Source organism: Rhinolophus hipposideros (assembly GCF_964194185.1).
Source record: "Rhinolophus hipposideros genome assembly, chromosome: 24".
In the NCBI taxonomy this organism is placed as follows: Eukaryota; Metazoa; Chordata; class Mammalia; order Chiroptera; family Rhinolophidae; genus Rhinolophus; species Rhinolophus hipposideros.
Window position 1 is genome coordinate 18,311,329 of NC_138070.1, and position 20,840 is coordinate 18,332,168.

Here is a 20,840-nt window from a genome sequence, read left to right on the forward strand (position 1 = left end):
CTATCTAAACTGTCTAGTTAGCTGGCCACCAGCTCCATGTCTCCTAAGCAGAGGATTCAAGTAAACCCCAACTCGTGGGAAATAAACCAGGGAGCCAGGCAGCAACCCACATGGGGGACATTTTAATTAGGGAAGAAGAAAAAATTGTTTTCTCTAGCTCCCCACTAGGAAAAGGAGGAGCAGTCACAGGCCGTCTCCGCTGGTGCATTCCAGATGCACGTGTGAGGGTGCACAGCGCTGTGTCTGCAGGTGTGGACCCAGCAGAGAGGACTGTCATTTCTGGAGCCCTGTCCTGCCGGATTCACCTTGGTCTGATTGCTTGAGTGTGTGTGTACGTGTGTGCTTCTGCGGGTCTGTGTGTGTGCACACGGGCACATGTGTGTCTGGGAGTTGTATGCACATATGCATATGTGAGTGTGTCCGTGTGCATGTGTGTTTGCAGGTGCCTTATGCTCACTGTGTGTGCATATGATGTGTGTGCAGGTGTTTGCGTGTGTGTGTCTTATGTGGCATCTGTATAGTGGCATGGGGTCTTCATTCTGTCCCCAGGGCCCCCTCTGTGCCCAGAGCATCTGACTGTCTTCTGCCCCGGTTGCTCCCTTCCTTCCTCCCTCCTTTCTCCACTCACAGAGCTCCTGGCCCAACCTGGGGGGTGTCACATAGGCTGCAGGGAGCTCCCAGCTCCCCTTGAATTTTACCCCAAATTTTACCTATTTTTCTGTAGAGGAGACACAACTCACATCACTTTCCTAAAGGGGTTTCTGTCCCACCCCCACTATAGAACTCCCAACAGATTTAAAACCAAAGCTCTGGGGACGCAGAGACTCTGAAGGGTTGGCAGCCTTTTTGAAATGTATCTTTTTAAACTTATAAAATCCCCACCTGCTTGTTAGGAAAACCCTTGCCAGCATGTGGTTAAGAGCACAAGCTCTGGGTTCAGATAGACCTGAGTTCCAGCCGTGACCATGTCACTCATCACGGGTGCCTAGGGCATTCCCAGGCCCCAGAGCCTCAGTCTTCCCATCTGTAAAGTGGTGCTCATCATCAGGCATGCGGATGGCCCTGGGCCCAGCTCCTGGCTGCAGCAAGCGTAACTGGATGCTGCCGTGAGCACAGGAGATGGAAGCGATGGAAAGCCCCTGCCTGCTTTCACAGGTGGCAATATGATGTGAGCGTGTGATTTTTCCTCACTTTATACACACATAGCTACGTATATATGTGCATACAGGTATAAATATTCTTTTGGCTTTCTCCTCCTTCCTTAGTGGAATTTAAATGCACTCCTTTTCTATTGGCCTGCACAGGCTTTCCCCCCCTTAACTAGGCACAGTGGCTTACATATGGAGACCTTGGGCTCTGTCACAGTATCTGGCTCTCCGTGTCTCGTGGTCCCGTTTAGGCTGTTCCCCATTTTGCACCATCCCCGACGGCACTGCAGCAAGAACCTGTTTCCTCTTCCATGGGATGGCAGACCCAGGGCTCTGTTGAGTGTCTGCCACATCATTGGGCCAAATAGAGCCATTCCCTCTCTCTGGTTTCCCACCTCCTTGCCTTTGGCTAAGCTATCTCCTCCTCCTGGACCGATTCTAGCGTGGCACAGACTGGTGAAGGGACTTTCCCAGGGTTCCACAGCAAGTTAGTCAACTGGTCCCAGCCAAGGTCTGTCTCCTTCAGGTGGGCCTGGGTGGGGGCAGGGCAGCAGCTGGGGGACTGGATTTCAGTGGTGGCAGGCACCTCTGTGATGGCTGGGACATTCCAGGTGCTCAGCAGCCCTCAGCCCTGCACGGGGTCACGGGCCTTGTGTTTTTTGCCAGGGCTGGGAAAGGAGGGACCGTTTCAGGTGACCCTTCTCAGCCTGAGCCCCCCGCCCCACCAGACTTTCCTTTGTGGCCTCAAGCGCAGGGTCAGCAGGTTCCCAGGCTGGGGCCTTCACAGAGCCACGGACCGTGGCTTCGGAGATGGGGAGGAGACGGGAGCTGAGGCCTCTGGGATGGAGTCAGGGGCCAGGCTAGGCCATCCACATTCCTCAGTTCAAATCCGGCTCCACCATGCACCAGCTCTGTGACATGAGCAGTTTCTTTCCTCTTCTGAGCCTCATTTACCCCTTTATAAAAATGGTGGGTGCCTTCCGGGAAGGAAGGTGCCTTCCAGGAAGATGTAAATACCCTTAGCATACAATATGTGCTTAATATGTACATTGCAATATGTTCTTTAGTTGGCATTTGTTGAAGTCAGTCCTCCATGCTTGGGACTCTGTGTAACAGCCAGGACCCAAGAATAAGTGAGACAGGGCCTTTCCTCTCAAATGCCAGGACAGGGGCAGGGCCAACATGAATCACCAGCTGAATTCCACGTGACAGGTAGACAAAGTGCTACGGGATCCAGGGCAGGGAACCATCAGTTCTGCGACAGATGGAGATGGGAGTAGGGAGGGTCAAGGGGAGAGGTGACAGCACAGCGGAGCTTTGGAGGTAGGCGGTGCTGAGTGGAGAAGTGAGGGAAGGCTACTCCGGGCAGTGGGCCCAGCATGAGCAAAAGCCTGGAGGTATGAAATCTACAGCAGACGTGGGCACAGGAGATCTCAAGGACTCAGGGTGAATGGGGTAAGCAAGGGAGGGACACAGCCAGGTTTCCGTTTTACGGTACTCCCTCTGGGGAGAGACACGGGCAAAATGGAGGAACCACTGCTGTTGTCCAGGTGGGAGGCAGGATGCAGTGGAAGCCTGGACAGGTTGTGTTGAGAAGGGAGAGGCCCCTCAAAGATGCCCTGTTCCCATCTTGCCCCCTGAAGCTCATTCCCCAAGATCTCCTGAGAGCCAGAGCTGGACCAGAGCTGAGCTGCCAGCACAGCAACCTCCTGTAGGGCTGTGGAATTAACTTCTTAGCCACTGAAGCACAGAAACTCCCACTGGGGTCCAAAGGACTCTGCGAGCTCAGGGGTCTCTGCCTGGAGACTCAGGGCTCCTGGAGGGAACACAGACCTTCTCACTTGTCCTCCCAGTGTCTTGGGCAGGGGACTGCACATGGCACCTCAGCTTCCTCTCTGGGCGTCTGTTTCAGGAACTGGTGCTCATACGTGGTGACCCGCACCATCTCGTGCCACGTGCAAAATGGCACCTATCTTCAGCGAGTGCTGCAGAATTGCCCCTGGCCCATGAGCTGCCCCGGGAGCAGGTGAGTGAGCCTGTAGTAGAGAAGCAGCTGATGGCATTCCAGGGGGAGGCACAACATGGGCAAAGGTCTGGTGGTGGTGGGAGGGCATTGGGAGTGCCCAGAAAGGCTAGGACCCCGGGGGTGGGTGGAGCAAAGGGAGCGTTGGCCCTATGCCCATTCTCAGCACCTCTCCTTGTACTCTTGGGGTACCCTGGAGGGCTTCCTGGGGGAGGGGTCCCACCATTCACCCACATGACTTCACTCAGCGAGCATTCACTGCTAGGGATAGGCTGGCCCAGCTTGCAGGGGCTTCCTGTCTAGTTGGTATCCAGATCCCCACAGCTGGAAGGTTGGGAACTAGTAAAAGGGCTGAATCCTAGAATGTAGGAGGAGAGAGGCTCCAAAGGGGCCCAGAGGTGGCAGAAGACCCTGGGGGCTTTGGGTTTGTCCCCACGGACAGTGGGAGAAACAGCAGAGGACCTTGTCTGAGCCAGGCCACCTGGGCACTCTTTCAGCTACAGAACCGTGGTGAGACCCACATACAAGGTGATGTACAAGACCGTGACTGCCCGAGAGTGGAGGTGCTGCCCCGGGCACTCGGGGGCTGGCTGCGAGGAAGGTAGGACTGCCCCAGGTGTGGGCCAGGTGCTTCCCCAAGGGCGTGTGGGAGGGAGCTGTAAACTGTCGCTTAGTCGATAGGTACCGCCGTGTACAGTGCCATGCACACTGGGGTACCCTGCATAGAGCTGCCAGCGAGGCACAGCTCGGACACAGTTGGCACCTGTTGTCTCCTGCGTGTTGACCCCCTGCCTCATGAGAGACTCTCGGACCCCTGGAGAAATGTCCTACATGCTGTGTAGCTCACCTCTTAAGTCACACCATCCCAAGCCTTTCCTCCACACCTGGGGAAAGCCGATCCAGACGTTTATATGGGATATAGTGTGAACCCGTCTGCCTGGCTTCCCCCAGGTCTTCAGGGATGGGAGGACTCAACGGGGTGTCCAATGTATGGAGTGCGTCCCAGGCAGAGGGACCCGCTTCCCCCACCCCCTTGGCAGCTGGGCGGAACCTAGTGAGAGAAACCACGGACTGTGTTCCCAAGAATGGCCCAAAGAGATGGGGCTCGGCTAGAACCAGCCCGAGAACCAGGTGTGTGAGAACCTCAACAGAAGGAGGCATTCAGGGCCCCAAAGCAGCATGTTAATGTCATCACCGCAAGACAGACTCTTATGCTAGAAACACGAGCATCTGAATCAAGGAACATGTGAAACACGGCCTCTGAAATCAAGGAAACGTGATTCTAACAGAAGTCGCCATTCCTAGGTGCTTCTTGAAAGATTTACGTGCTTCACCTCCCTGGGACCCCACAACAGCCACGGTTCACAGAGGGGGCAACAGAGGCCCAGAGAGGTGGAGTCACATGCCTAGAGTCACATGGGGTGGGGGCAGGGCTTACCAGAAACTACAGCAGGGAGAAGGCCTGACAGGTTCAGATGAGGGGTGGGGGAGTCCCCAGTGGAGCTGGGGAGGAGTGGGGTGGCCAGGGAGAAGGAAGCAGCCCAATGCCCAGCAGGGGTCCTGTACAGAGAGGCAGCCATCAAGGCCAGTGTGGGAGGCTGGGAGAGGCAGGCATGAAGGGGAGCCAGGTACAGCACCCTCCTGTCCCTGCTGGGAGGAAGAGGGGAAGGCAGGACCCTGGCGGCCAGGAGGAGAGCCAACCAGGAGGAACTGCTGCTGAGGAGGCCACAGAGGAGCTGGTGGTGGGGAGGGGGAAAATCTCAGGATGTGGGGGTCACCTGGCCTAGAGCACCTGAGCCCAGGCAGGGCGTGCTCAGACAAAGGCTACTCTGTCCCTGGCTCCTCTCCCAAGGACAGACCTTCCCGGGTCTGCAGGGCCATCATAGGGCAGGTGAAGGCAGACAGGTGGGAGCAATACCTATGCCCTGGATTCCAACATCGAGGCCATGCATCTGGGAGCCAGAGTAAGGGCTGGGAGCTCTGCCAATGGAGAGGCAGGGGTGCAAGATGGGCCAGGCCAACGCCAATGTCTGCCAGCTCCCTCTTCAGGGCCTTCAGGTTCCAGGCCAGGGACGGGGTTATCCAGGGCGTCATGGGCCAGGCCAGCTGTACCATACGCCAGCTGTGTGGCCTTGGGCCGGGGGACTTCCTGTGCATTGCGTAAGTCATGGTGCAAGGGCGCAGGGCTGGGGGCAGGGAAGCTGCAATTCAAGCAGCACTCATCTCATGCCCACTCAGAGGGAGGGAGCCTTCTCTAGAGAGCACCACGCTCCTGTGTACTCTTGCGGCAGCCTGGGGCCTGGCCCCGTCCTGAGCCTCAGTGTCCTCACCTGTGAAATGGGCAGCATAATAGAGCCTGCCTCCCAGGGATGTTGTGAGAATGAAACGAAGCAGTAAAGACCTGCAGGTGGTACGGTAGCCCATGGTGGGCACTGCATGGTGACTAATGGGACAGGAAGGGCCTCTCCCCACCCACAGGGTCAGAGCTGAGTAAAATGATGCCCTGGCCTGGATATTCTGGAAAACTGTTCTGCTGGAGCCCTGGGAATGGGGGTGGGGAAGCATGGGGACATTGCTAGCCCATCCTGGGCCCTGCCCTTCCTCTCGCAGCCAGGTTCAGGCCAGCCTCCCCCAGCTGTTTCCCCTGCTGGTGACCGCCCTCATGGTCTGCCCAGTGCTGTGACATGACCCTGGGGCCATAGAGCTGCGTCACCAGGGGCGACAGGACTCAGAGCAGCCTGTGGAGGAGAGGGAACACCCACCATTCCAAAATCCAGCCTTGGATCAGTTGCGCTCTGCTGTGTGACCTGGGGCAAGTCACTTTACCTCTCTGAACGTTATCTCTATCTGGAAGTCACCCGAGATTGAAAAGTGCCCACCTCATACCTTATTATGAGGACCAGACTTACAGCTCGCTCATAGTAGATGCTCCATAAATCTCTTCTCTCCTCTTCAGCCCCTGTGCTGGGGGTTCTGTCTTGGCTCTCAAGAACTGCCCTGCCTCCCACCTCTGAGACCCCACTTCTCAGTCAGCTGCTTAGCAAACAGGCCTTGAGTCTCCAGACCTGACCTTCGTGAGGCCATGGACTTCAAGGCTCTTAGCCCTGGTTTTCCCATCTGCATAATGAGAACGTTCACTCTGTGATGAGTGAGGATGGTCTCTGATGTTTATGACAACCCATGGCCTTAATTTTACAGATGGGGAAACTGAGGCTCAGAGAGGTGAAGGGGCTAGCCTGGGGCCACTCAGTACATGAAAGCCAGGATTGGGACCTGCCTAACCACGGGTCAATCAGGGGCTCCAGGCTTTGGGAAGTAGGGCTAGATGGCAAGGAGGGAGCCTGGCTGAGGCTCTCAACTGGCTGCCTGTTCCTCCAACCCCCAAAACAATGGGCAAGGAAGAGCCAGAGCCAAAGTGTATCATGTGGGCTGGTCCTGACCCACTGAGTGACCTGGGCTGGTGAGCTTTGCTGAGAACAGGGCTGCTGTGGCCACCATGTCACCTTGCCTGCGGGGGCTCTCTGCAGACAGGTCTCTCACCCATCAGCCCCATTGTTCAGACAATGACAGTGAGGATCAGAGAGGGTGTGGGTCTCACACAAGGTCACACTGCAAGAAGCATTATGGCCAGGATTCTCCCAGGGCTCTGACGTGAGGTCTGCGGCATCCCCTTGCCTCAGACTCTTCTGCAGGAATAATGACAAGGAGAAGAAACATTCCCTCCATCCTCCGTGCCAGGCACAGTAACTTGCACTCACCTGCATCTTGCCATCATGTCACGGTACAGAAGGTCCAGATGTGGAAACTGAGGCTGGGAGAGGGGAATGCCTTTCTTAGGGTCACAGCTGAATAAAAGGCCCATTATGATCTGGAGCCAGGGTCTTTGCTCTGCAGCAGCGCTGGCTGAGGACTTCCAGGGAGGTATGTTCCAACATTTGAGGCACCAGGAGGCTGGCAGAAGCCAATCTCAGCTCCAGCCTCTCCCAGACAGAAAGAGGAATAGGGTCTCCCTTGCCCTCCTCCTCCATGGGGCCCCCTGGGAGCCAGGCTGCTTCTGTGTCTCTCTCACTGTCCCACTGTCCTCAGCACACATGTCCCTTCCCCATCTGTGGACCCCCACAGCCTTGTCTTCCATGATGGGGAACAAGAGACCAAAAAAGTTTGCCCAAGGTCACACAGCAGAAAAGCTTAAGAACAGACTGGAGGTTCCAGCCTGGGCCCTTCTTGGGCCCTTGGTCTCCCCCGCCCCCCCCCCCAGAGCCAGGCCCTTCCCACACATGTCTTTCAAACCCTAACCACGTGCCACACCTGGGCTTTACTCTGTGGATTCAGAGTCCCGAGGGCTAAACACTGTAGGAATCGGCCTGTATCTGCTACCATCCACTCCACTCCTGTCTGGGCGGCCCCAGAGGTCCCATCTCCCACTTCCTGTTCAGTGCATCCTCCACCCCCAGCCAGGCAGCTCCCCTCTTCACCCTCCCAGATGCCCCAGCGATGTGCCCTAGCCTTGCCCTCTCCATTTTACCCCTGGCCCACACTGGCTCTTTCTCCCACCCCATCACCTGGGTAGTGGTTGCTCTCTCTGCCTGTGACCTTGGAGCTCCGACCTGACTCTGGTGACCCCTTCCCCTGCCACTGGCCATCACTACCCTTGTGTCTCCAGTACCTGGCATGGACCTGGCATAAAGTGGGTGCACAGGAAATGAAGGGGAACCTCTTTTTACCAAAGAAGAGGCCAGGCCAGTCGCAGACTGAAGTTTCCCAGAGGCCTGCTGGAGGGTTCTTGGAGCTCCCAGCCCCAGCCCTGACCCCAATCCCTGGCTCAGGCCAACAGCAGCAAATATTTACATTTGCAAAGTAAATTCCCTGAGAGAGAGACCTGGGCTGGAGCTGGAGAGGCTATACCCCTGTGGCCTGTGGTTACTGGATCCAGCTGACCTGGGGGTGGCTTGTGAACAAGGAAGCCCCTCTTCTGGGAGAAAAAGTCAGAGATGGAGCCCACAGGCACCCCCCCACCCCCCCGCAATTTCTCACATCCCTGTTCCTATCTTAGGGCAAGGTTTGAATGCCAGCTTCCCTAGTCCTACTGTGTGAACAAACAGTCTCTTCTCTGTGGGCCTCAGTGATCTCCTAAGGATCCAATGAAAAGGAGCATAGAGGTTTCTTATCTCAGTCCTGGCACTGGGCAGAGAAGGCAGCTGTTTATGGGGGCATAGGGCTAGAAACTGCAGACGGCACTGGCCTTGTGGAGGTCAAGACAGGGAGTGATAAGAGCATCAAGTGGGGGCTTTGTGCCCTGGTCTGTCCAGGAAGGCTTCCTGGAAGAGGTGACAGGGGAAGAGGTGACATGGGAGCAGCAGCTGTGGGGAGGGTCATGGGAAGGCTGGGTGTATGTGGGGGGGGTCGTGCTGGTGCTGGTGGGGACCTCCCAGGTGGTGGGAAGTGGCCTGAAGTCAGGCTCCCAGAGTGGATCTGGGGTTTGTGGTTCTGGGATCAGCTTGGAGTTCCTGGGAGGGTGTGGTTGGGGCTAGGAAGAGGCCTTTCAGGACGGACCACCAGGCCAGGGTGAGGGGGACTCTCAACCCATTGCGACCCGCTCCAGGGACCCTGGCCCGACACCAATAGGAGGGATGTGACAGTTTTGTCCTACAGGAGACCTCCCCCTCAACCCATGGCTTTTCCCCTACTGTGTGCTATAGGGCTATTTTATAACCTGGTTCATGCCTTAAAGTATTTCTGTCTATCAGAATTTGGGGGAGTTTAGGGGCTAATTTTTGTGAGTCCTGAATCCAGAGCCAGTATTTTCTGGTTTTCTTGACAGTTTTATTTCTTTAAACTTTCTTCTTTCTTTTCTTCTTTTATTTTTTAAAAATTTTAACTCACAGTCCCTTTGAACCAGTTACATCAGCGCTGCTGCTCAGGCCATGTTTTCATTAGTTTTTCTGGTCCTCTCTGGCTTCCAGTGAAATGTCCAGAAGCAAATTAGTTGAAAAAGAATATTCAACCACAAGTTCATGAATTAATAACTTGAGGACACCCTAGGGTGACATGAGAACATTTAAATTCATTTAGAAAAGAGTTATATCTGCCGTCCCATTGTTTTGTCTTTTATTTCGTATGCTTGCTTTAAATTCATGTTCAGCCAGTGATTCATGCATTCATCAACAAAAGGTTTATCCAGGCCACTGAGGCCCTACTGCACGCTGGGCCCTTTTCCAGGCCAGACACAAGAAAGAGGAGGTCCCTGCTTTGCTGGGTGCGTGTTCTAGCCAGGGGGGCAGGTGATAAGCAGGAGGCTGGAGATCTGGCACACTAAATGACATGTTAGAGGGCAGAAAGTGCCATGAAGAAAAAAAGGGAAACGATGGCAGAGTAGTAGGGAGGGCAGGCAGGGCCGGTGTTCTGCCAAAGCTTCTTCCAGAGAAAAATCCACTCTTGCAGGCTTGAAGGATTGGCTGCTTCTTTTGGTTAACTTCCTGAAAAGAATAAGAATATGGCCTTTTACTTCTTTACCTGGAAGCAAAGAGGATGAAGAGGGCTTGGCAGGGTCATTATTCTCAGAAACTAGCATTCTTGCTGGCACCAGGCCTCCCGGTGGCACCTGGAGGCTGACTCAGGTGCCAGGTGACCCAGGAGAGAGGAGGTTGGGCCCCGGAGTTAGACTAACCTGGGTTCAAATCTAGGCTCCAGCCTTCAGGTAGACGACCGAGGGCCCGTCACTTCACCTCTCTGCCTCATTTCACCCCAAGGTGAAATACTCACATTCACTCATCCATTTACCTGAGCATGGGGGACCGAGGAGTGGTAATACCAAACTGCTCTGGGCCTGTTCCCCCATGTAAAGTGGAGGTGATACTGGCACCCCCTCATAGGGTTTTGAGGGTAATGAGTTCAGACTGTACATGTGAAGTGCTTAGAATGTGCTGGGCCCAGTAGGACTGAGCTGGGCTTTGTAAAGCACTTAGCACTGGCCATGGCTCACAGTGACATACCCCCCTCCCATCCATAGAGCCCCCAACCTCTGCCCCGTCCTGTGCTGCCAACCCACCTTCCTCTGTCCTGGGAGAGATTTACCCCCTGAGCCGGGCTGAGTCACAGGTGCCTGAGGAGGGTATGCTGGGGGCAGGCCCAGCCTGCACAGGCCCATGGTGGGACCGAGAGCAGAGTCTGACAGCGTCCCTGCTGGGGGCTGGCCAGAAGGACCAGTCTGGTTTGAGTTCCCGGCGTCTCTCACTGCCTGCACCAACCCGCAGCCTGCCTCAAGCTGCCAGGCCCGCACCTTATTTGGGTCTTTTCTCCCCCCAGACAACACTTTGTGGCCTTAAAAGGCAGGCCCAGGGGGCAGAGTGGGGCAGTTGCCACTGCTGGCTCCAGAGCACCTCCAGCTGTGCCCTCTGCCCCTGGTTTATCCAGCCCATCCCTCCAGCTGTGGAGAAACCCAGGCCCCCAAAACCAGACCAGCCAGGCAGCCTGCTCCTTATAGGGGTGGTGATGGGGGTGGGCTCCCGGAACAGGCCCCCCTTGCCCTCACAGGCCGCCAGGCTCCCTCTGGTTTTCATTTAAAACCAGGGCTGGATACACTTCAGCATCTTCTTACCAAGTGGGGCAGGGAGAGGGTGGACAGAAATGTTGCAGCTGCCATTATTGAGTGCCTGCTGTGTGCAAGGCCCTATGTGTTCTCAGTGGGCCTTTTGCACACATTGCCGTCCTCAGGCCTCATACCAGCCTGGGAGATATAGTGGCCTTATGACCTCATTTTACAGATGGGAAAATAGGACCAGAGAGGACAAGTCACACAGCTCAGCAAATGGCAGGGCTGGGACCCAACCTTCACCTGTTATCTCTAAGCTCTTAACACATGCAGCTTGCTGGGGTTGTTGGGGAGGCCCCCAGCCTCACCCATGGCCCCTACCCATTGTCAGCCCCTCTCCCCAGTCCATCAGGTTTGCAGCCTTGTTCCAGCTTAGCCCAGTTTATGCTGTGTGGCCCAGGTAAACTGTCCCACCTCTCTGGTCCTCTGTCTCCCTCTGCATTAATGGGAATACCGTGTTTCCCCGAAAATATGACCTAGCCAGACCATCAGCTCTAATGCGTCTTTTGGAGCAAAAATTAATATAAGACCCGGTATTATATTATATTACCCAGTCGTATAAGACTGGGTCTTATGTTAATTTTTGCTCCAAAAGACACATTAGAGCTGATGGTCTGGCTAGGTCTTATTTCGGGGAAACACGGTAGGGATCCCTGCTGAGGCAGGAGGGACGGGGTGGGGGGTCTGACCAAACACGCAGGCCAGCAGGCTCTCATCCCCACTCTCCCTTAGTTGCAGGCTCCTCCGGCGTCGTGGAGCCTGGCTGGTCGGGCAGTGCCATGCGGCGGATGGCGCTTCGGCCCACAGCCTTCTCAGGTGGGTCCTGGGGTAGCTGCTTGGGGTCCGTCTAGGCTAAGGAAGGTCTGCAGGGGGCATGGGCAAAGTGGGGAGTGCCCTAAAAGCCATCTGAATCCAGCAGTAGAGGGTCAGGAAGAGCACCCTGCCCTTGCCCACACTGGAAAGAAAACTTTGGGGGGGGGAGAGGAAGGGCCCCAGAGGAGAGTCTGGCCTGGGCCCCAGCACCCAGAGACCCCTGACCCCCAGACTCTTGCAGATGCAGGTCCAAGCCCCCAGTTTCCTCTTTTTATTTAAACTACGCTTTTCTGAGCATCTTCAATGTGCAAGCACCATGCCAGGTGCTCTCCATTGTCAACTTGTTTAATTCTCATAGCTGTGTCCCTATCCCCCTGGAAGGCATCACTGTCCCCATTTTAAAGAGGAGGAAGCTGAGGGTCAGAGAGAGGACTTGCCCTGCCTGAGGCTCCACAGCCAGGAAGGGGCAGCGCTGGGACTCAACCCCAGGCTTTGTGCCTGTTACCAACTCATCCACCATTGCTCTGAGCTCAGTGTCCTCAGGTGTGAATGGGGGTGACGCTTGTCCTAAAACACAAGGTATTGGTAAGGACTAGGAAGTCGGGCTTGTAAAGTGCTCAGCGGTACTGGGCAGCCAGGAGGCTCCAAAACCTGCCGGAAGTGTTATGAATTACTAAGAAGTTTCGCGACGGAGGCTGGAGGCACAGGGCTGCAGGAAGGGTCAGAAGGTGGCAACTCTGAGGCCAGCTCCCTCCAGACTACAATGTGTTGGTCCCCAAAGCCAGCAAGCCCAGGCCAGACTCATCCAGGTGGGAAGCAACAGGATTTCCTGCCCTGGCTTCCCGGAAAGGAGTTATTTTGGATGCAGAGGCTGCAGGAGTTGGATCCCTGGTCCTGCGGTGGGAGAAACCCACAGGGTGTGGTCCACCCTGGATAAGCTGTTCTCTGTAGCCCCTTCCCTGCACTGGGCTATCTTGTGGGTTGGGATGATCAGATGTTTGTCCGCTCCCTCCTTCCTGCTCCCAGGTGCTTAGGGACTCCAGGGGAACCTGGGATCCCGGCCCCAGCCGCAGCCTCCTCCCTCCCACAGGTTGTCTGAATTGCAGCAAAGTGTCGGAGCTGACAGAGCGCCTGAAGGTGCTGGAGGCCAAGGTGGGTGAGCAGCTGCCTCTTTGCCCCTAGCCTCTCCGCCCCCTCCCTGCACCCCTTGCCCAACCTGCTCAGCGTTCCCACAACACCCATGGTCAGGCAGCTAACTTCCCTGCTGGGCACTCACCACCCTCCCTCCAGTTTCCATCCAGCTTTTTCGGCCTCCGCACACTGCCCCTCCCCAGGAAGCCTGCTCACAGTCAGATAGCTGGGCTGCTCTTCCAGGAGGCCCGTGAAACTCCCCCCTGCCCTTCATCCCCATCCCAGCTAAATATTCATAGAGACCCCCCAGAGCTCCTGGCTGGGTCCCTCCTTGCTCTGTCACCTTCATCTTTTATCCTTCCTCTCCCATAATACTATCTTCCTAGTTTCACAAGCAAAATATCTATTGCACTTCTCAAATTATTTCAAGCTAAAAAGTTTTTAACAATTAAACACTAAGACATTCTAAATTCAGAGACACAAGAATCTCAGAACTGTGCAAAACCTACCAGAAAACCATTCCCCGCAGTCACCTGTTCCCCCAGAGAGAGTGACTGTCAACATTTAAGCATCTTTTCTGTCAGATTTTCTAAACACACATAGAGGCATATACACTTTGTCTGCATATCCTTTGCTTCATCATTCTCTCCTCTGGAAATTTGTCTTAAGATTAGATGCAAAGATGTTTACCGAAGTGTTAAGTATTAATAGGGAACTTTGAAAACCAGACAACAGAAAGGGTGATTGTATAATTAGGGAGCATGGCTCAGTGGAATACTAGACAGCTGTGAACAACACCTCCATTTTCTAACCTGAAAAGATGCCCTTGATGTATCAACTGGCAAAACCAAGTTTCTGAACAGAATGTGTTAGAACCCCAGTTATGAGGCGTGGGAGCCCCAGGAACCCCACACTGTTCCCCAAACTCCCTCCGAGAAGAAGCCGGCATGAGGGCAGCTCAGTCCTACATCCGGGGTATGGTTCTCAGATTTTTCCGAGAGTTTCAGCTTTTCTCTGGACAGACCCACACGAATTTCCCACCCCCAGTGGGCATTCTGGCCTCTCTTTAATCCTCAGTCAGCGGCTCGGGGCGCCACCAACCTGTCAGAGTGTCCCCGACACTGCATCCAAAGTGTTTTTGTATACACCTCAGGCTATTTCATGTCAGACCCTCCCAAACTTCCCTCCAAAAATCCTTCCAGCCATCGTGCTTTAACAGTCCAAGAGAAGTTTCACATTATTTATGCAGGTACGATAGGGAAAAACCACACGGCCCGGTCACAGAACTCAACCTGAGTGGCAGTGGTGGTGGTGTGTAATGACTTTTCTACGATGAATGTGATGAATTGTGCAGTTTGAAAACCACAGTGGCTTCTGATGAAGTTCTGGGCCAAGCTGGGCTTCACTGCCTGCTGGGCCTCCTGTCCCTAACCCTGGGGCCCTTCGGCTGGCCTGTCCCTGGTGAGACCCTGGTACCCATCCCCTCTCTCTTCCTCTACCTCCACAGATGGCGGTGTTGACGGTCACCGAGCAGGCAGTGCCCCCAACCCCAGCGGTCCCCGAGGACCTCGCCCCACTCTGGGGCTCCCCAGCTTCCCAGGGCAGCCCTGGGGATGGAGGCCTCCAAGGTGAGTGGGTCAGTAGGGAGCACACGCCCTTGTGGGAATGAACTGGAGAGTGAGATGCCACTTCCCCCAACCCCCCGCTGCTGATTCCCACTTGATCCGCTTGTGGGCCGGGGTCTTCCCAGCTCACCAGTGGGCCTCAGGGAATGGTCTCCAGGGGTCCCTGAGCACTGGGGTCCTGGGACGCAGCAGCCTCAGCAGACATTGCCCGCGTCCCCCTGGTGGAGCTGGGTGCAGGGACTCTGGATGACACACATCTCTGCCTCCCCACCAACTCCAGGGCTACCGGGATCCAGAGAAAATATGAGGGCCCCCCTGCTCCCTCGAGATGGTAGGTACTGGCTGGGGGGTCAGGGCCAGGGTTGGGGTAAGAGCAAGGCCAGAGCTAATGACATTTCTCCCCCAGATCGAGTTGGTACCCGGGGGCCTCCTGGGCCCATGGGCCCCAAGGGAGATACTGGTAGCCAGGGCCCAACAGGGATGAGAGGCCCACCAGGTGAGTGCCCACAGCACTGCCCTCCCCAGCTTCCCTGGCCAGCCCCCCAGGTGGACCCACACTGGGGCCTTTCTTCCCCGGCCCTGACATAACCAGAGGTGGCCTGGGCCCTTTCTACTCACTTGTCTCAGCTCACCACCCTTCAAAGGGTGCCACACTCACACCAGGGCTCCCCCAAATCCTCTTTTACATTCACTCAGCCCATATTCCCTACGCACTTACTCCCAACAGGCTGTGAATTGGGCCTTGGGATGGGGTCAGACCAGTCCCTGCCCTCTTGGAGCTCCCAGACTGGTAGGAGGGTGGGCTTAGGCAGAAGAGAAACAGCAGTACCTACCCCATGTGACCAGGGTTCTTATGGGAGACGTTGCAGATATGGGAGCCCCAAGGAAGGAAGTCCAGACCCAGCCTGGTTGTGGTGGGGGGTGGGGAGGGCTTCCCAGTGAAGGTGACATCTTAGGTGAAGCCTAAAGAATACACCGTGCATAGCAAAGGGAGAACTGATAGAGGCAACAGCTTGTACAAAAGCCTGGAAGGGAGAGAATGTTCTAGAAATCAACCTTTGCTAAGGGCCGACTGTGTACCAAGTGTCCATTGTCCAAAGCCTCCAGAGGAGGACTATGTTCTTCCCGCCAATAGATTGTCAGGGAAGTAAGTGCCAGGATCTGCCCTCTCATACCTGCTGCCCCAGGCTGTCTTGTCCTGCCCCCTGGCTGTCACCCTGGGCCTCTCTGCTTCCTGCACACCCACAAACCCCCTGGTTCTGTTGCAGGTCCACAGGGCCCCCCAGGGAGCCCTGGCCAGGATGGAGCTGTGGGTAACCCTGGAGAGAGGGGCCCTCCGGGCTCACCAGGGCCTCCTGGCCCCCCTGGACCCCCAGCCCCTGTTGGACCACCCCATGCCCGGATCTCCCAGCATGGTGAGTCCTTCGGGGTCACAGCAGATCCAGGTAGAGGTGGGGTGAGGCTGGCATAACCATCACCACGGGGCTACTGCTGTCTACCAGGTACCTTCTGTATAGCAGGCTTGCCCTTGGTCAGCCAGTGTCCCCCAATCCTCCAGTGGGTGCTGTTTTCCTCCTGTGTTCCCTGATGAGGTAAACTAAGGGCCAGAGAGAGGAAATCACACAGCCAGGGCATTAGGGCCCGGCTTCAAACCCACGTGGCCTCCAGAGCCTGTGCTCGGAACCACCCGTCATCAGGCCCTCCCACCAAGGCTTGGAGCTGGCCAGGATCCATCCCTCAGAGCACAGGGAAGTTCAAGGCCCAGCAGCAGTGAGTGAGCCCAGAGCTCCCAAGGCCACAGGCATGCCCCTGTGCTCAGAGAGGCTCTGGCGCGCTCTGCCTAGCTGGGCCCCTGTGTGCCCTTCGTCTCTTCCCCAGCCTGACATACATGTGTACTGCCCGAGGGCAGAGCTTGGACTGCCGTGTTCAACCCCATCTGGCTCATATCTTTGGTGCATGACCAGGCAACATCCATTCATTCCCCTGTTCATTCCATCTCACTATTCATTCTCCCTCTCAGAGCCTCGGTTTCCTCATCTGTACAGTGGGGATAGTGACCATGCTAGCCTCCCAGAGCTCTGTAACATTCATGCCCAGAAGCATGGCCCAAAGTGCGTAGTCAATACATGGTAGTTTTTGTTATTATTCCCATTTGACATGTGGCATTAATAGGCTCAGTGAGGTGGAGAATCTTACTGGATGTCACCAGATAGATTACAGCAGGCTTAGAACCCTGGTCTCCTGCCACCTGGTCCTGCATGGCCAACATTTTCCTCATTCCCCACCCTTGGAGCAGGTGTCCAGTGGCCCCAGCCATGCTGCAGGCTGTTCCACAGGTCAGTCAAAGCGGGCTTGGCAGAGGTGGCAGGTGAAGACTGACCACCCCCTCTTCACTCAACCCTGCCCAGCCCAGCCTTTCCCTGCCCATTCTCCATCTTTTTTCCCCCAGGGGACCCATTTCTGTTTAACACCTTCACTGAGACCAACAGCCAATGGCCCCAGGGACCAGCTGGGCCCCCAGGTCCCCCAGGGCCCATGGGTAAGTTGAGTCCAGGTCTGGGGTAAGGGATGGGGTTGAGGGATGGCAGAGGGGTTAGGGCTGTGACTCTCAGAAGGGAGCTGATTGTGGACTTCCTGGCATTGTACTCTGTTTCTGTCCTGAGAACATCCTGTCTTTTTCCAGGTCCCCCTGGACCTCCTGGTCCCATGGGCATCCCTGGGAATCCTGGACATATGGTGAGTATTTCTGCAAGTACTCCCACTCATCTGTCCATCCATCCACCCATTATCCATTCATCCTTTCTTTCATTCATTCGAGCACGTGTGGAGCACTTAATATGCAAGCTACTTTCTATAAATCTCATTCGATCCGTGTAACAAGAACCAAGAAAGGCAGAGATTCTTGCCCTAGGGCTACGGCTAGCACATAGTAACTTCCAGAACAAGGTGGGCACTGTCTGAGTCCAGGGCCACAGCTCTGAACACCGAGCTATATGCTAGGCATTCTCGTTGTGCGCCAGGCATCGGGTATGTGGTGCAGGGCCTGGAAGACCCAGCCAAGCTGGCACTCCCTTCCCCACCCTTCTGCCCCCCAAGTCCCTGCCCATTCTACCCTGCCCAAGCATGAGGTTGAGGCCCTGTCTTGTTGCTCAGGGACCCCCAGGCCCCACTGGACCCAAAGGAATCTCCGGCTACCCAGGAGAGAAGGGCGAGAGAGTGAGTACTGAAGCGGCCACCAGGTGGGGGATTCTGGCAAGTCTTGGGAACCTGCCCCATAGCTAACTCCATTCCTTTCCTCCCTCCCACACAGGGACTTCGTGGGGAGCCCGGCCCCCAAGGCTCCATGGGGCAGCGGGTGAGTGATGCCGCCTACCCTGCAGCACCCCCTCCAAGATCCCACTGGCAGAAACCACTGCTCTGACTCCACGCCCTGGGGCCAGAGCCCTCTCTGTCTGGTCCAGGGCATGCTCCATCTCCCTCACTCTGTGTCTCTGCACCCGTTTCTCTTGCCCTCTCTTTTTCTCTATTGTCTCTAACTCTGACTCTGTACTTCTCTCTTTCCCCATCTCCCCAACTGTGATTGTACATTTGTCTATTTCTCCTTTTAGTTGGGTCAATTTTTGTTTCATTCAGGATTTTATTGTCTTCTTGGTCCTTTTATCTTTGTAAAATGAGTATCTTCCTCTATAGTAATCCTCCTTGTCTTAAATTATACAGATACTTTGTTTTATATTAAAATAGTCATGCCAGCTTTCTTATGCTGTTTGCATGGTGTATCTTTTCCAGTCCTTTTCCTTTCAGCCTGTCTGCGTTCTTCTGTTTGAAGTGCATCTCTTGTAAATAACACATATTTGAGTCTTGCTTTTTTTTAAACAGTCTGATGTTGAGTTTATATTTAATGATATGGGTAATTATTGATACGATTCCGTTTAAGTCAACCATCTTGCTATTTGTGATCTATTTACACCAATCTCTTCTTTATTTCCTTCCCCCCCTTTATTTCCTTCCTTCTTTTGGGTTGAGTACTGTTTACAATTCTGCTTTATCTCTGCTAATGACTTTTCAGCTATACCTCTTAGTGTTATTTTTTTATGGTTGCTCTAAGAATAGCAACATGTCTCCACGGCTGATCACAATGTACTTGAATTAATATTATACCATTTCATGTATAAGTAGGAACATTACAACTGTATAATTCATCTTCCTCTGTCCTTGTACTATGGCTGTCATATATTTTACTACTGCATTTGTTACAAACCCCACAGTATATTGGTGTTATTGATTTAAACAGTTGACTTTTTAAAAAGTTAAGAAAAGAAAGAAGAATAGTTTTATGTCTATTGATATATTTATCATTTCTTTATATTTTCCTCTGGTATCATTTCTCTTCAGCCTAAAGAATATCCTTTAGTCTTTCTTGTCGTGTGGGTCTGCGGACAACAAATCCTCACTACTTTTGTTTATCTAAAACTGTCTCACTTTACCTTAATTTTTTTTTGTAAATTTTATTGGGTAACAATGTGTTTTTCCAGGACCCATCAGCTCCAAGTCAAGTCGTTGTTTTCAATCTAGTTGTGAAGAGAGCATCTCACTGGCCCATGTGGGAATTGAACCAGTGACCTTGGTGTTACAAGCACTGCACTGTAACCAACTGAGCCAGCCGGACACCCACCAGCAGCTCAGCTCCAAGTTAAGCTGTTGTTTTCAAGCTCCTGTTTTTCCCCCAAAATAAGACCTAGCTGGACCATCAGCTCTACTGCATCTTTTGGCAAAAATTAATATAAGACCCAGTCTTATTTTACTATAAGACCGGGTCTTATATAATATACTATAATATAAGACTGGTCTATATAATACAATACAATACAGTACAGTACAGTACAATACAATACCGATCTTACATAATGTAAGACCAGGTCTTATATTAATTTTTGCTCCAAAAGATGCACTAGAGCTGATGGTCCGGCTAGGTCTTACTTTCGGAGAAACACAGTAGTTGTGGAGGGGACAGCTCACTGGCCCATGTGGGAATCGAACTGGTGACCTTGGTGTTATGAGCGCTGCGCTCTAACCAACTGAGCCAACCGGCCACCCTTACCTTAATTTTTGGAAGATATTTTCACTGGATATAAAATGATAGGTTGGCAGTTTCCCTTTTAGCACTTAAATGATGTTGTTCCATGATCATCTGGCTTACATAGACCATTATAATTTCTCACGAGAAGTTGACAGTCATTCTTATTGTTGTTCCCCTGTATATAATATGTCTTTTTTCTTTGGCTTTTAAGATTTTTCTCTTTACTCTTGGTTTTCAACAGATTGATGTGGTTGGATGTGATTTTCTTTATATTTATCCTGTTTTGGGTTCTCTGAGATTTCTGGATCTGTAAGGTTGCTGGCGTTTTTGTTTTTATTGGTTGTTTTGTTTCATTAATGAAAAAATTAAATTGAAAAATAAAATTAAAAATTCATTTAAAAATAATAAATTAAATGTAATTAATTTGCTGGGTTCATGGCAAAATTGAGTGGAAAGTTCAAATAATTCCCTGTCCCCACACATGCACATCATTCCCCCCCCACACACAACTATCAACGTCCCCTACCAGAGTGGTACCTTTGGTAGTTGATGAACCCACATTGACATGTCATTATCACCCACCACCCATAGTTTACATTAGGGTTCACTCTTGGTATTGTACTTTCTATGGCTGTTGACAGATGTATAATGGCATGTGTCCACCATCATACAGAATCATTTCATTGTCCTAAAAAATAATCCGTGCTCTGCCCAATCATCCCTCCCTCCCCTCCAACCCCTGACAACCACTTATCTTTTTACTGTCTCCATAGTTTTGCCTATTCCAGAATGTCCTATACTTGGGATTATACAGTATGTAGGCTTTTTAGATTGGCTTCTTTCACTTAGTAATATGCATTTCAGTTTCCTCCGCGTCTTTTCATGGCTTGATAGCTCATTTCTTTTTAGGTCCGAATAATATTTCATTGTATGTAGTACAGCTTATTTACCCATTCACCTACTGAAGGACATCTTGGTTGCTTTCAAGTTTTGGCAATTATGAATAAAGCTGCTATAAAGATCCATGTGCAGACTTTTGTGTGGACATACATTTTCAGTTTATTTAGGTAAATACCGATGAGTGCGATTGCTAGATCATATGGTAAGAGTATGTTTAGTTTTGTAAGAAACGGCCAAACTATTTTCCACAGTAACATACTGTTTTGCATTTCCGCCAGTTACAAATGAGAGTTCCTGTTATTCCACATCCTGACCAGCACACACACACACACACACACACACACACACACACACGGTGCCAAAAAAAAATGTACACACATTTTAAGAAAGGAAAACTGTATTAAAATTGTAATACTCAATATATACTGATAGCAAAAGATGAATACAAGTCACATTTGACTTCTGCAATTGCAAGACGTGCTCAAAGTGGTTACCATCAGCATAATTTTAATACAGTTTTTTCCTTTTCTTT

General features: G+C 53.0%; 1 protein-coding gene across 6 annotated transcripts in view; it reads left to right on the forward strand.

The window, feature by feature from the left end:
- The window catches only part of EMID1 (EMI domain containing 1), a 44,628-nt gene that overhangs the window by 3,767 nt on the left and 20,021 nt on the right, over positions 1–20,840 (forward strand). For 4 of the 6 annotated variants that reach the window (XR_013992452.1, XM_081036618.1, XM_081036619.1 and 1 more), the window contains exons 2-13: positions 3,061–3,174; positions 3,669–3,772; positions 11,495–11,578; positions 12,666–12,727; positions 14,214–14,334; positions 14,612–14,662; positions 14,738–14,827; positions 15,600–15,746; positions 16,781–16,870; positions 17,015–17,067; positions 17,485–17,547; positions 17,642–17,686. Coding sequence is in view for 5 of the 6 variants with exons in the window: in XM_081036618.1 (XP_080892744.1) it covers positions 3,061–3,174; positions 3,669–3,772; positions 11,495–11,578; positions 12,666–12,727; positions 14,214–14,334; positions 14,612–14,662; positions 14,738–14,827; positions 15,600–15,746; positions 16,781–16,870; positions 17,015–17,067; positions 17,485–17,547; positions 17,642–17,686 (1,024 nt within the window). In the remaining variant the exon portion in view is untranslated. The remainder of the gene's footprint in view (positions 1–3,060; positions 3,175–3,668; positions 3,773–11,494; positions 11,579–12,665; positions 12,728–14,213; positions 14,335–14,611; positions 14,663–14,737; positions 14,828–15,599; positions 15,747–16,780; positions 16,871–17,014; positions 17,068–17,484; positions 17,548–17,641; positions 17,687–20,840) is intronic. The other 2 variants (XM_081036621.1, XM_081036620.1) reach the window with 1 other exon arrangement.